We start from the raw sequence: 14,227 nt of genomic DNA, 5'->3' as shown, positions 1-14,227 counted from the left end.
CAAGGGCTACCAAGCGGGAAGGTACAAATTTCCTTAGTGATATTTCTCCGTAATCTTTACATCAATGCCTGTGTATGGTGGGTGGTCATCCCAAGAGGAAATCTGAACTACAAAGCTTTGAACTAAAGTGCTTTGGTAACCATGGTGGCTGTGAGAGTCGTGCAGTCAAACCAGAGGCATTCCTTGTTGGTTTTCCACTCATACTTATCAAGTGAGTAGGGCAGACACAGAAGCAGTGACAGTTGTAATCCTTTCCCTGCTTTTGTCTTACCTCCTCACCAATGGGGCAAACCATGTCCAAAATGCATGAGCTGGCATCCTTTGAATGGACCACATGGTTCATGAGCCCTAGATTTTGCTAAAGTTTTGGTCTAATGAAAGGAGGCACAGAAAACACTACCTGGGAAGGAGGAAGAGGAAAGGTCAGTGGGTAGGAGCTTAGAATTGGGGGTCTCTATCTCTTTCCTGTTGCTGAAGTGAGAGAAAGAGTGTTCTGGATGCATGGTTGCCTACTAGATATGTGAACATACCTAGTACCAAGTTATGGTTTAGGGGTAGGGAAGAGGAAAGGCTGTTAACTGTGCAGAACTTGAGGGTAGGGGCAAGAGAATCCTTGGGTAGTCTCAGAGGCTCTCTGTGTTTTAAAAACAGAGATTATATCTCATTTTGCTTTGCTTTTGAATAGTTAACTACTTTGAATGTTTGGTTGTATTTCAAAAGCTTAAGGGACAGAAAGAACACTTTAGAGTTCCCTTATAAGGTGATTGTTTTTTCTCTCAAGAAATCACTTACTTAGATAAATATCAGAGAATAAAGAAGGTTGTGATAGTACTCATTAAAATCAAAGAGATAGCAACTTTCTGGGGAATGTAGACAGCACCATAATTCCTGTTTAGTCAAGAAGGCTGAGGATGTGATAGCCTGCACACTACCTCCAATTATTTATTGTATCATAAAAAAAGGGTTCTCAATGCAGGCAGGTAGGAACTTGTTTTATTTGACATTATTTATAATAAGTGTCAAAACCCCCCAATTTTTGTGTGGTTTTTTTTTTTTTTTGGCATACCAAGGGCCAATTGGCACATGAAATCCTTCTATTGCATAAGGTTCTTCCAAAAAATCTGACTTGATCAAATATATTATGATTGCCATCCTCTGGCTTAGTGAGATTGCTTTAAGTCAGAGTTGTATTTCTCATAATTTGTGGAATGATTAGGTTTCTGCTGCTGGTGTTTGGAAGAATTGGTATTATGATAAGTGTATTTATAATATAGTTTATTTTTTGTGGCCAAGAGCTTACACGATAATTACTTTCTCATAACAAATGCCATATTAGAGAATAATATGCAATGGAGATTTAATTACTTATAGGGCGATGAATTACGTTTCAGATTTCTGTCCAAAAAGATCACAGAGATAAAAAAAAAAGGAGGCAGGAATCGGTAGAACGAAAGGTCAACATTTCCTTCAACTCCCAGCAAATGGCAAGTTGAAAGGTGCTTGTGAAGTGAAATTATTTCTAGCTTGACAATTCTCTTGGCAGGCAGAAGATAAAACAATTTCAGTTTAACTGAGACTGAGCCTGAAGTTGCATCTGAGAAAATCTCCGGGATGAATTTCCTTGTATGAGTAGACTCTAGAAGGAATTCTCCATTTAAAGGTTTCTTTCCTTTCCACCACTGGGAAGTGGTGGTGGTGGTGGGCAGAAGGGGAACTGCGGTGGAAGATGGTGCTAGGTCCTGCTTGTGTGTGGAGGGAATATTTGGGCAGGCTTGTCTGATGACCTCAGCCATAGACTGAACAAATCTATCACATTCATGGTTTTTCTCAACTTTTAAATCTCTTTCAGTGCCTCCCTATCTTCTACTACACCCTCCTCTCCGGTCTTCCTGCCCCCTTGCTTGGTTAGGTCTTCACCTTCTCCAAATAACTATCTTTAAGAAGCTAGTTTCAGAAACATGCAGTGCTGAAAAAGAATGTCTTCAGGGGGTTTCTTGTTTTTTATGTTATATTTTATTTTATATTATTTTACTTTTATTTTAGTATTTGATTTCATTTGATTTTTTTCCTGAAGCTGGGGAAGAAGCACCTTGTTTAGGAGAGGAGCATTACAGAAAGGGATATAGATGCAGGGCACCCATGGCTTGACATGGTATCATTCCAGATTTTCCATCTTGCCTAGTACTCTGATGTTTACTGGATGTCTTAAAGGATCTTCGGTGGGAAAAAAAAATAGTTACAGCTTATTCAGAGCTTCCTTCTTTCAGTTCGCTCTGAGAACTCTCATCCTTTCTGTATGCTGCAGGAAGCCCAAATGTGAGATCCCTGCACAGCCACTGGGGCTCAGCTGCCCCTCCAGGGGCGTCCCTGTTAAACGGACCCTCCTGGGTGTGCCACTAGGTCTCCCATGTGCCTGGCACTGTGCCAGCTGCTTGGTATGCATTATCATATTTTAAGCCCCACAGCAGCACATGCAATAACTATTCTTTTTCTTTTTCTTTTTTCTAATCACTTCCCAGCCTCCTTGTTATATTTGATGCACTTGGCTAGGAGAACTTTCAAAATAGAACAATTGTGACATTTCTCCCAAGTTTCTGAGAGAGAGTTTTATAGCATGTTCTGTTTCTTTTCTGTCTCCCTCTTTGCCTTCCTTGATTCTTCTCTTTCCTTTCTTCCTTCTTTTCCTTCCTCCCACCTTTCATTCCCTACTTCCATAGCACTTCCTATCAGCCAGAAGTAGCAGAGAGCAAGGCAGCTAAGGTCCCTGCCCTCCCGGAGCTCACATTCTGGTGGGCAAAGACAGACGATAAGTAAACAGGTGTACAAACAAGATACAGGTTGGGATAACTACCAACAGAAAATATAAAGGGCGATGAGAGAGGGGAAGGAAGCGGAGCTCCCTTAGATAGATGGTCAGAGATCACTTTCTGGAGGTGACAGCAAGTTTGAATACTGAAGGCAGAGAATCAGCCAGCGGATTGAATAGCTGGAGGAAGAGTGTACCAGGTAGATGGAACACACGGCGCGGGCAGAGGTCCGGAGGCAGGAAAGGGTGAAGAGTCATTGAGTGCAGGAAAGGAGGCCAGCGAGGCTGGAAGAAGTGAGCAAGGGTGAAAAGCAGAACAAGGTCACTAGGTGAACAGGGCTGATCCCATATGCCTGATACACTGTGGTTAGGGCTTTGAGTTTTGTTCTCAACATCATGAGTGTTTCTGGAGGGGCTCAAAGGAAAGGAGTGGCGTGATTTGATTTTCACAAGATCACTCAGGCTGCTGTAAAGAGGATGGATGACGAGGGCCAGGTGGGAGAGGGGAGGCTGGTTGAGGGTACTTTTCTGTGCTTCCCTTCCTTGAAAACAGAAACAATGATTAGATGACCTTAAGAGGCGCACCCAGTTGCTGCTTCTCTGTTTTTGTTCATCCTGTGTCCTGCCCTCCCTCGCCAGGTTTGACTATGTGGGGCTGGAGCCCAAGACGACGTATTACATCATGAGGGACCTGGAGGCCCTGGTCACAGGCAAGTCCTTCGTCGGCCAGCAGTTTGCCGTGGGGAGCCACGTCTACAGTGTGGCGAAGACAGACAGCTTTGAGTACGTGGACCCTGTGGATGGCACCGTGACCAAGAAACAGGTACTCGCTATGATGTCGCTAAAACAGGTTGTTAGACAGAACCGGTGGCCAAAGTGTCCTAGAGTTGGAGAGGTCTTTAGGGATGATCTGTTCTGAGCCCTAATTGTACAGTTGAGAACTCTGCAGCCAGGAAAGAGAAAGCCCTTGATGAAGGCCACTAGTTAGTGGCAGAGAATGGATTAGAACATAGGTCTTCTCTGTCCAGTATTCTTTCTACTTGGTGACAGATGGGCCAATACCTCAAATATATATAGATCCAACATTTCCTTCTGAAATACTTGTAGCCTGCAAGTGCTCTTGTGTGGTGGCCATTATCGGCGATGGATTCAGAAAAGTTTCCAAAAGCAAAAGATCCCTGCCCTGGGGACCCCCAGGTACAGGGACATTTCACCTTCTATTACCTTATGTCTTTGAGGAATCATAGAAGCTTAGCCAGATGGGTTTGGTACCCTGGTAAGGGAAGAATCAGTAGAAAAATTTGCCCAGAAAACCCAAAAGGAAGACACAAATGAGGATTATCATAGATGAGTGGCAAAGTCAACCACCCTATCTATTATGGTCTTATCTTTGTGAATCATGTAAGACAGGTTAATAGCTACTATAAGTATTTTACTTCTCAGTTTTGTTTATTTATTGGCAATGGCAAATATTGACCCCTCTGGGAGCATATGTTAATGTTTATAGTCTAAATAACACACTGTGGGTAACATTAAGAGAAGTTCTATTCTAAAATTTCCAGATTCTTATTTTTTTTTAGGTGTTTCTGACATTTTCTTATTTTTCATTTTTCTTTTAATGTATAAAAGACCATATATGATTTTTTGAGTGGATTTACCATAGTGTTCTTTGTTTGTTTCTGCATATTATGGGGGTACAAAAGTTTGGGTTATGTATGTTGCTGTTGCCCTCCCCCATCCCCCAGTCAGAGCTTCAAGTGTGTCCATCCCTCAGATGGTGCGTATCGTACTCATTATGTGTGTATATACCCATCCCCTCTTCCCCCCTCCCATCTGCCCAACACTCAATAAATGTTATTCCTATATGTGCACTTAGGTATTGATCAGTGAAACCAATTTGCTGGTGAGTACATGTGGCGCTTATATTTCCATTGTTGGGATACTTCACTTAGTAGAATGGGTTCCAGCTCTATCCAGGAAAATATGGATTCTTAATTTTTTATACATTCTTCCTAAGTACAGACTATATTAAACAAGTCAGAAGCTTCAGGTCTTTTGGGACTACATATGAGGGCTGTCCAGAAAGTATCCAGCCATGTAACTGTTCTCATTGTATTATCAATGGCTAGATACTTTCCAGACAGCCCTTGTATCATGGTAGTTACTAATTTAATTTGACTTGTATATCCTATATCCTCTTTTTCCTAGGGTCCCTGAGGTACAGATATTCCAAATCCCAATGCTCTTTTGTTTCTCTCTTGATATTTTCTCTCTGGTTTTCTTAGTTTTATGGTAATCTTTCATGTATATCAAAAAGTTAGTCTTTCATTCTAGAAGCCCTACAGTGGCCCAACAAAAGGATTACCACCTCACTTTGGAAAATGGTAGTAGAGAAAATAGTGGATAAGAAGTTAGAAGACTCAGAATCAAATCCTACCCGGGCCGCTTAATAGTTGTATGCCTTTGGGAAAGTTGCTTGATTTCTTTGAGCTACAGTTTCTTCCTTATTTGTAAAATACCTATCTCACAGAACTGTTTTAGAAACGGAATGAAATAAATTATACCAAAGCTCCTAGCTATCTTTTATAGAGAGAGTGTACAATACATTTCTCTGGTTGTGTTTTGTTTCACTCAGGAAGATTGCTTGTAGACTGGACTGAATTCACTCTGAAATAACAACAACAAATCAGTCCTTGCAGATACAAAGACAGGAGCTCAGCTGGCATCTTTGAGCCCCTGTGTCCCAGATAAGACTGTTCCAGTTTTGTACCACGTTCCCATTTTACACAGGGCCCTCAGGACAAACTTTTCCTAATTCCAAGGCTTATTTTGTTTTTGTTAGTGTAGAATTCAAGCGACATAAAGTGCTTTCTAAGGTATCCTTGGGAGGCTTTTGTTCACTGATGAGGAAGGCTTGGGCACCACTTGTTGGAGGAGGCCCGTGCAAGCGTGGGGAACCCTTATTAAAAGGATTTGTTCTGTAAAATTTGGATTCAGTCAAAAGGCCACACTCAAGGATCCAGAAAGCCACATGTGATCCCAAGGCCACAGGTTCCCCACCCCTGTGAAGCTTGTCTGTTGAGCTAATTTGTTTTGCTATTTATTCAATATTATTCTACCTTATATGTTCCTCAATGTACTCAGCATTTGCATACTTTTTAAAAAATTTAACCATTCGCATCAGGCTAACTCCTCCACTGGATCTCTAGTCCTGACATTTACTTATTCTATTCCCCTTCCCCCTCTACAACCCTGCATATTGGCTGCCATTTTTATTCTGGAATTGATTCCCTCCCTCCCTTCCTTTCCATGTTCTCCCATCTGAGCTTAGATGTGGCTGTAAATAGGTAAGTGCTACCAAGACCTGCTCTTGAGAGTTTTTCTAGGAAAGAAGAAAATAAAGATGGTTGATCATTTTCCCAGATTCCAGGGCCCAAGTGACATCCTCATTGGCTGGTGGCCCTGAGTCACACTGAAGTTCTCTGCAGGTCTGGGCTTTGGCTCAGCGAGTGTGATGAGAGACCAGTTAACACCCAGGGACATCTTCATTGCCAGCAAGTCACAGATGGTTCTTTTGCCACAGCTGGTCTTGTTGGGTAGAGAGGGAATCCCTGCACAGCGTGGTGTGCTGTGGCAGCACTCTTGAGATGTCAACAGATACCAGCGTGCAGCTCCAGGAATAGTGGAGTCCGGGGCACACTTCGGGTCACGTTTTGTAAAATAAGCATATGTTTTCAAACTATACATACCAAAAAGACATATTTGAATTTAAATGATCTAGTATTATTTTAAAACAGTCAAAGTAGGTGGCTCCGTGGCGCAATGGATAGCGCATTGGACTTCTAAAATAGTCAAAGTATATTGGTGCATTCATTCAATGGATATTTAATGAGAGCATGGCAAATGCATAATTTGTTTTTTATATAAATATAAAACCGTTTTATTGAGATATAATCCTCATACCGTACATTTCACTTATTTAAAGTGTACACTTCAAGGGTTTCTAGTATTTACAGAGTTGTGCAGTCATCACCACAATCAATTTCAGAACATTTTTCATCACCTCGCAAAAGAAACCTTGTGCTCTTTGGTGGTCATCTTTCTTCTAACATCCCTCCAACCCCCAGCCCCTGACAAACTCCATTCTACTTTCTGTCTCCATGGATTTGCCTACTCTGGACATTTCCTATAAATGGAATCATATAGTATGTGGTCCATTCTGACTAGCTTCTTTCACTTAGTGTAATGTTTTCAGGGTTCATCTGTGTTGTACCAAATATCAGTACTTCATTCCTTTTATTGCCAAATAATATTCCATTGTGTGGATATACCACATTTTGTTTATCCATTCACCAGTTGATGAACATTTGGGTTGTTTCCACTTTTGGGTTATTATGAATAACACTTCTGTAGACATTTATAGACAGGGTTTTGTGTGGACACAGGTTTTCAATTCTCTTAGGTAAAAATTTCAATTCTCTACCTAGGAGTAGAATTGCAGGGTCAAGTGGTAGCTCTCTTTAACCCTTAAAGGAGCTGCCATATAGTCATCAGAAGTAACTGCCTACTATTTTACATTCCTGCCAACAGTGTGTGAGGGTTCCAGTTTTTCCACATCTTCGTTAACCCTTGTTATCATGTGATCTACTTTGCATCCTTGGCCCTCCAAAGCTCATCTGGAAGTTCCATCCCCAGTGTTGGAGGTGAGGCCTGGTGGGAGTTGTTTTGGTCAAGGGGGCGGATCTCTCATGAGTGGCTTGGTGCCTTCCTCTTGATAATGAGTGAGTTCTTGCTCTGTTAATTTTCACATGCGAGCTGGTGGTTTAAAAGAGTGGGCTCTCTCTTGCTCCTTCTCTCCCATGTAACACGCCTGCTCCCCCTTCTCCTTTCACCACAATTGGAAGCTCCTTGAAGCCCTTACCAGGAGCAGATGCTGGTGCCATGTTTCTTGTCCAGTCTGCAGAACTGTGGCCCGAATATACCTCTTTTCTTTGTATAATAAGTCCCCCAGCCTCTGGTATTCCTTTATAGCAATGCAAAACAAACTAATACACTATGTCTTCATTTTAACATACTATTATCTTAAAAACAACCTACTATAATATGGGTTATTTTTAAATTAATATAGAAGGATATTTAATCTCCATAAGGAGAAACAGAAGTATGTCTCCCTGTTAACAGAACCCAAGGGAACCATGATACTGTAAAATCTCTGCTTGCTGTGGGAGGCCGACCACTATGGTCCTCCTCAGTATTCTGTTGCGTTGGAGCCACAGACACGGGTTTGAAAGCTGGCTTTGTCACTGCCTTCCTTTGTGACTTTTGGCATGTTACTTAACTTCTCTGAACTTCAACTGGGAAGTGGGCTGGTGATATTTACCATATACAGGGTAATGGAAAAAGTTCGAGGAGAAAGTCCTGTAAAGCCCCAGGTACAGTGGCTGGTACCTAATCAGTGCTTGAGAAATATCAATTCCCTCCCCAGCCCTTACCAGAATACTTAATTTGACTGCATATCAATTTGAGGAAAGGATAAATCTCCTATTCTCTCTCTCTCTCATGTACAATCAAGTATATATTTTTACAAATAATCTTCAGTATGCCCTTAGGGTTAGAAAACATTCCTTTATTTATTCTATTTTTTAAAATACTTTGCAGTGAAATTTGAGGTTCAGATTAATGATCTCAAGGTAGTGGGGGATTCCCAGCTATCTCTTATTTGCTTTAAATTCTACTTACTAAGGGGAAAAAAGTAGATAACAGAAATGATTTTCAACAACAAAATTTTTAACCATTTTTTTTTTTGCTATTCCTGTTTTATCAAGAAATTATACTTAAGCACAACATTCTGCTCCAGAGCACCCCAGGCTTCATGGTGTGACTGCAAAGCCAGTGAGCAGTGTTTAAGTTGCACAGGCTTGAAGTCAGAGTCTTGGGTTTGCATCTCGACTCTGCCACCTCCTTGCTGAGTTATCTGAGGCGAGTTATTCAACCTTTCTGTGCCTGCCATTTCTTATCTATGAAAATAAGAACAATAATGTCCCCATATAGCCATTGGGAGAAGTAAGTGAGATAATACACTTTGAGTCCTGGCACATAATGAATGCTAGTAAATGGTTAACTAAAATTAGTTATGCTAAAAGAGCATCCTTGGGAAAGACAGACCATGGCATTTAATGAGCCACATATGATAAGAAAAGCAGAAAGATAAATACAACTTTGCAGGGTGTCACATGGAGATATGAAAAGACCTCTTCAGTTTCTGAGTCATCTGTGAGCTGATTCAAACTCACATTTCTCTGTCTCCCCCAAGTCACCTCCCCACCCCCAAACACACACACACACTCTGCTTCAGAGAGGAAAAGGTTTTTCAAGGCAGCTTAGTCCCCTCTTTGTCCTTGACTTGAGGTCAGAGTCAGGAAACAGACTATGGGAGAAAAAAAGAATCTGTTTTGCATACATCCCTAGAGATAAAGTAGAAATGCTTCTCTACCCAAAATGAAATTAAAATTCTGTTCTGGTGATAACCACACCCCGACCCCTGCTGATTCCACTGCTGTGGAAATGTTCGGTGAAGCCTTTCCTGCCTGAGAGAGCCCACGAGGTCATTCAGGCAAGAAGGAAAGCCATGAGGCTCTCAACCCCTGCTGTGAAATCCCAGAGACCTCTCTGGCCTCACTGTGGCTTGTCGGATTTCATGGGATTCACTATGACTGCCTCCAAGTGTCTGTGAAGCCTTTCCTGCCTGAGAGAGCCCACGAGGTCATTCAGGCAAGAAGGAAAGCCATGAGGCTCTCAACCCCTGCTGTGAAATCCCAGAGACCTCTCTGGCCTCACTGTGGCTTGTCGGATTTCATGGGATTCACTATGACTGCCTCCAAGTGTCTGATATATTTGTGACCTTGGGTGCCAAGAGAAAAGCTGATGCGTGCCTTCCCTCAAACAGGGCCCAAGAGAGACTCTGCTTGGCTTAGAAATAGCAATTTAATGAGGCATGGTTCAACAACTGCAGTTCTTCCTTCTATCTTCCCATGGGGAAATGGCACTGTTTATTTTCAAGTAAAATCCAGTCACATGAATGACTGATGCTGGCTTCCTTAAATATAAGTGGGGAAAATTAGCCAATAGCTACTATGAGAGTAGGGGAGCAGTTTGATCAAATTGCTGACTAGTTTAAGTTCCCAATTCATGCCTTGTAAAGAGATGGGAAAGATGAGGGAAGGTTAAGAGACTCCACGTGGTCTGAAGGGTGGCCTACTCTTTCTTCAATGGCGAATTCATTGTGTAAACGTCGAGGGTTTCTGTTGTGCTGGCATTCTCTCTCTTCCCTCCACCGTCAATACCCCAAGGAACATTATCAATACCAAGATTGCCTCTTGCCGTCATCTCTTCCCCATCTCTTACTTGTGATCTGAGTCCTGGAATCTCCTCATCAGTGCCCATAGTTATGCCCCAGCTCTGATAGAAGAAATAGTCCAGTGCTGGTGTTGTGAGTGAAGGACAATATGACAGAAATGGGCCCACACTGAGAGACAGCATATTGCCATGACAGGGGGCATCAATCCAGAACCATGACCTATATTTTGAAAATTAGCTTGGAAATGAAAAACTTGGAAACATCAGGAGCAAAATTTAAGCAACTGAGTCTCTTTATGACTCATGCAACTCCTCTTCTATTTCTATCTACCAAGCTCAAAACTTGGGAAATTCTACCAGTGCTAAAGTTGTTTGCAAGTAACAGTTCAGCTGACATTAAAAAAAACTGATGTAAATAAATGCATACCAGCTAGCTGATGTGGAAAACCAAATCCAATTTATGTCAGGCTAGCTGTGACCTTATTAATACCTCTTCAAGTGATGCAGTGGTGTGGAAACATTTTGATGTTGTCCTCAACCTGGAAAAAAAAATAAAAAGAACCATTTGAAATTAGTTCAGAGGAAAACACACTTTGAAGACTGATTCTGAAGTCAGTTTGCCTTTAGAGTTGTTATTTTAATGTGCAGGAAGGTGTGTGCATTTTTAATTTCTATATTTAGAAATAATAAAGTAAGTTAGCAATCTTGAAATCACATTTTAGTTCCAGCATGTTGTACTTTACAATGGACCTGCTACCAACCCTTGCTCAGCAGCTGTAGAGAAGCTGACCCAGGCATCATTACAGGCAGCCCTGTATAAAGGCAACAGAATGGTGTCAGCCGAAGAATCTGGAGCTTGAAGACTGAGGCCGTGTTTTCAGAGCTAACTAACTGGTCGACCTTCAACTTCAACTTTGAACTCATTTTAATCTATGAACCAAATTGAGAGATCGCAATAGAAACAATTTATCATTGTACCTTTTGCTGGAGTGTGGTTTGCCCATCTAGAAATAGAACTTTAGAAATCATTTTAGTTGCACTGATTAGCCCACCTATAATACTTAGTTAAATCTGAAAGTTACTATACTTAACTAAATAGTTCTTCTACATTGAGTGAAAGAAATGTTTAGAGAGTGGGATGTATTACATATAGTATATTGTGATTAAATGTGAATTTAAAAATTCCTTTTCTATTGCAAATTGTGATGTTGAAAAAAAATCCCTCTGACAAATATACATTCCTTTCCTAACTTAGTATAATAGGGTCAAGGTAGTTGAAATTTGATTCACTCATGTTTTTACCTATTTGGTGAGTATTTACCAAACACTACAATATGCCAGTCAGCTTGCTGGTGTTGAGGATACCATAGTATGCAGGACATTTGAGATTCTTGCCCTCTGCTTACAGTCTAGCAGGGAAGACAGATTGACATTAAACTTGTAATTGCTATAGAGATTATTTAACAGTATTACAGAGAAAGAATTTATTTGGACATACATAGTGGGGAGGAACTAATCTAGACTAAGGCTCTGGAAAGTTCTCTGTGAAGACGTGATATTTATGCTGTGCCCTGAAGAACGAGCAGGAGCTGGCCTAGGCAGAGCTATCTTATCAGATGACATGCTTTTCTTCAATCAGATGTGGTTACATGGCTGTCTAGCTTTCCAGAGAAAGAGCTGAGATTTTCTGAAGGCATTCTCAAGGGATGTTCCAATAGCTATGATTATGATTCTGAACTTCAGTGCTCATTCTACAACACTATAATTGTAGTAAAGACAATTGGGCTATATGTTGCACTAAATATGCCTCTTGGTAAGATGTCTTAAAAACCATGGATTAAAAAAAAAGTATTCCTAATAGCCACTTTTCCCCGTGATTTTCCTATTTGTCTTCCAAGGACCAAACACATATTCAGTGCTTTATAACAACCCATTGGCTGATTTGAAAATAGAGTGAGGAAGACACTGTTTCTGGTTAGTTGGGAAGTTCTTACTCTCCTGCATCTGATTAATTGAAGTTTTGTTACAATGAATTACCTCCTCCTGGCATACGTTGATTGCTTTAGAACCATCTTCTAAAATGTCAGTAGTAAAATTGCCCTAAGATGTGTAGTAAGAATCTAAGCATTCTAGAATAGCATCACAGTTACTTTCTACTGAAATACTAATGTTTCTGTGTAGTTAGGAGGGTGACCATCACCAGGAAGCATAAATATGAAAGGGAAAAGCTGCAAACTGTCACTGGAACTAAGGGAGGAAGCTATGCTATTGTTTGGGAAAAGTATGTCTGAATCCAAAATATGCCAGAACTCGGGCAGGTGTTGTGTGAACAGGGATCAGCAGTCATTTGGGCCAAAGAAATGGGGAAACAGAACGTGTGTGACCTAGTTCCATTGTTCCAATTTTGATAGTTCGAATCTAGATGAGGAGTAGCTTTCAAGTCTTTACTCTCCAGGCAGCTCTCTTATCCTCTAATGTGGTGTTTGCCAAGTGGATGCTTTAAAAATGCATTCAAGGAGTCATTTGACCTTGATGTCCCCAGACATTTCTTTGTAATTGTTCACCTCCAAGAGGGCTGGTTGGTTGTTTAAAAAAAAAAAAAGAATTGCTCCCAAGAACAGGGGAGCTAGGTATGGCTGTGCAGTCAGGGCACTGCACAAAGGCACTCTGCCTAATAGGGGAGAAGAAGCTGAAGTCCAAGGCAGACAAAGGAAGGATGCTTTTCTGTAATTTGTCCACGCAGAGGAGGAAGCTTTTTGTAAATCATACAAAGGCACCCTATGGACTAGCTGCTGCCTTGTTCAACCGCTTTTGAACTCATGCTCACAGCTAACTCTGTGACTTAAAGAAATATGTGTAATTTTAGGTAATTTTTTTATAGAGTGATATATCTGTTCAATCCAAATCTGCTTTATAGGCTGCATGTTTGCTTCTATAAAATATGGGTCAGATGCTGCAGAGCTACATTTTCACCTTGAAGTTTCCAGATAAATCACTGGGATTTCCTGTGGGAGATAATATCTGAGTTAGGTTCACAGAGTCTCTCTCTTCCAAGGCTGTCTTGTCTCCAGGTTTGCGTGCCTAGTGTGGCCAACTTACTGTATAGGTGACATTGTACCAGATTTCAGAGCCATATGCTGTTTTCCCCTGGAATTCATCCTAAGTCGGTATTTGACTAGGTTAGATGCTGCCAAATAACTGTTGGTAACGTACAGTTCATCCTTCTCCGCCTGGCTGCAACATGTTCTATAGTCTCCAAACTAACATCTGGCAACTCTGCGTGTATTTAGCAACTTGCAGACTTCCCTGTATTGATTTACATATGAATTTTAAAAAAACAACAACAAAAAAACCCCAAAATCAACAGAAATCCCAACATTTACTTATCAAACATTTATCAGATACCTTACCCTACATAAGGCTCTGTGCCATATTTGGGAACCATACAAAACATACAAGATATTGTTCAAACATCTCCCATGAGAAACAGTGTGTGAATATCAATAGATTCATATGGTTCAACTTCAAATATAAACCTGTAGTCAGAAGACCTAGACTGAAGTCCTAGCTCCTCTATTTACTAAATATATTACCTTGAGCAAGTTTTTAACTTCTAGGAAGTGACCTGGATGACTCTAAGGTCCTTCTTTCAGGACCTTAAGGGTCTAAATACACCAATCATGAAAGAGTTTTTTATTGCTAAAGAAGCCAGTTCAATAAGAGGTACAGAGAAGATAAATGGTAAGAGATCCTTGAGTTTAGCAGTGATTTGAGAGGGCATAGCAAAGTTCTTAAAATTAATCTTAATTCTGCCTAATTTAAAAATAAATAAGTATGCATTTCTGCATGACAAACCATCAGCATGGAGCCTTTATTTAGTAATCATTTGCAAAATCTGGAAGGTTGGAAAACTTGGAGCATAGCACCATTTTCATTAGAAGTTTAACATAAAAATAATATATGGTGATTGATAATTTTCAAAGCACTTTTCACATTTATTTTATGATATGATGCTTTCAACAACCCAATAACTCAGGCTGTATTATTATTCATCTGCTTTTTAGG

The 14,227-nt window shown here is 40.7% G+C and overlaps 1 protein-coding gene across 1 annotated transcript in view; it reads left to right on the top strand.

The window, feature by feature from the left end:
* The window catches only part of PGM5 (phosphoglucomutase 5), a 164,055-nt gene that overhangs the window by 114,954 nt on the left and 34,874 nt on the right, over positions 1 to 14,227 (top strand). Inside the window, exon 9 of the mRNA XM_012737040.3 lies at positions 3,446 to 3,629. Coding sequence (XP_012592494.1) covers positions 3,446 to 3,629 — 184 coding nt within the window. The remainder of the gene's footprint in view (positions 1 to 3,445; positions 3,630 to 14,227) is intronic.

This window comes from Microcebus murinus, chromosome 12, assembly GCF_040939455.1.
Source record: "Microcebus murinus isolate Inina chromosome 12, M.murinus_Inina_mat1.0, whole genome shotgun sequence".
Taxonomy (NCBI): domain Eukaryota; kingdom Metazoa; phylum Chordata; class Mammalia; order Primates; family Cheirogaleidae; genus Microcebus; species Microcebus murinus.
The sequence above is the reverse complement of the archived record's forward strand: the minus strand, read 5'-3'. Positions and strand labels throughout refer to the sequence as shown.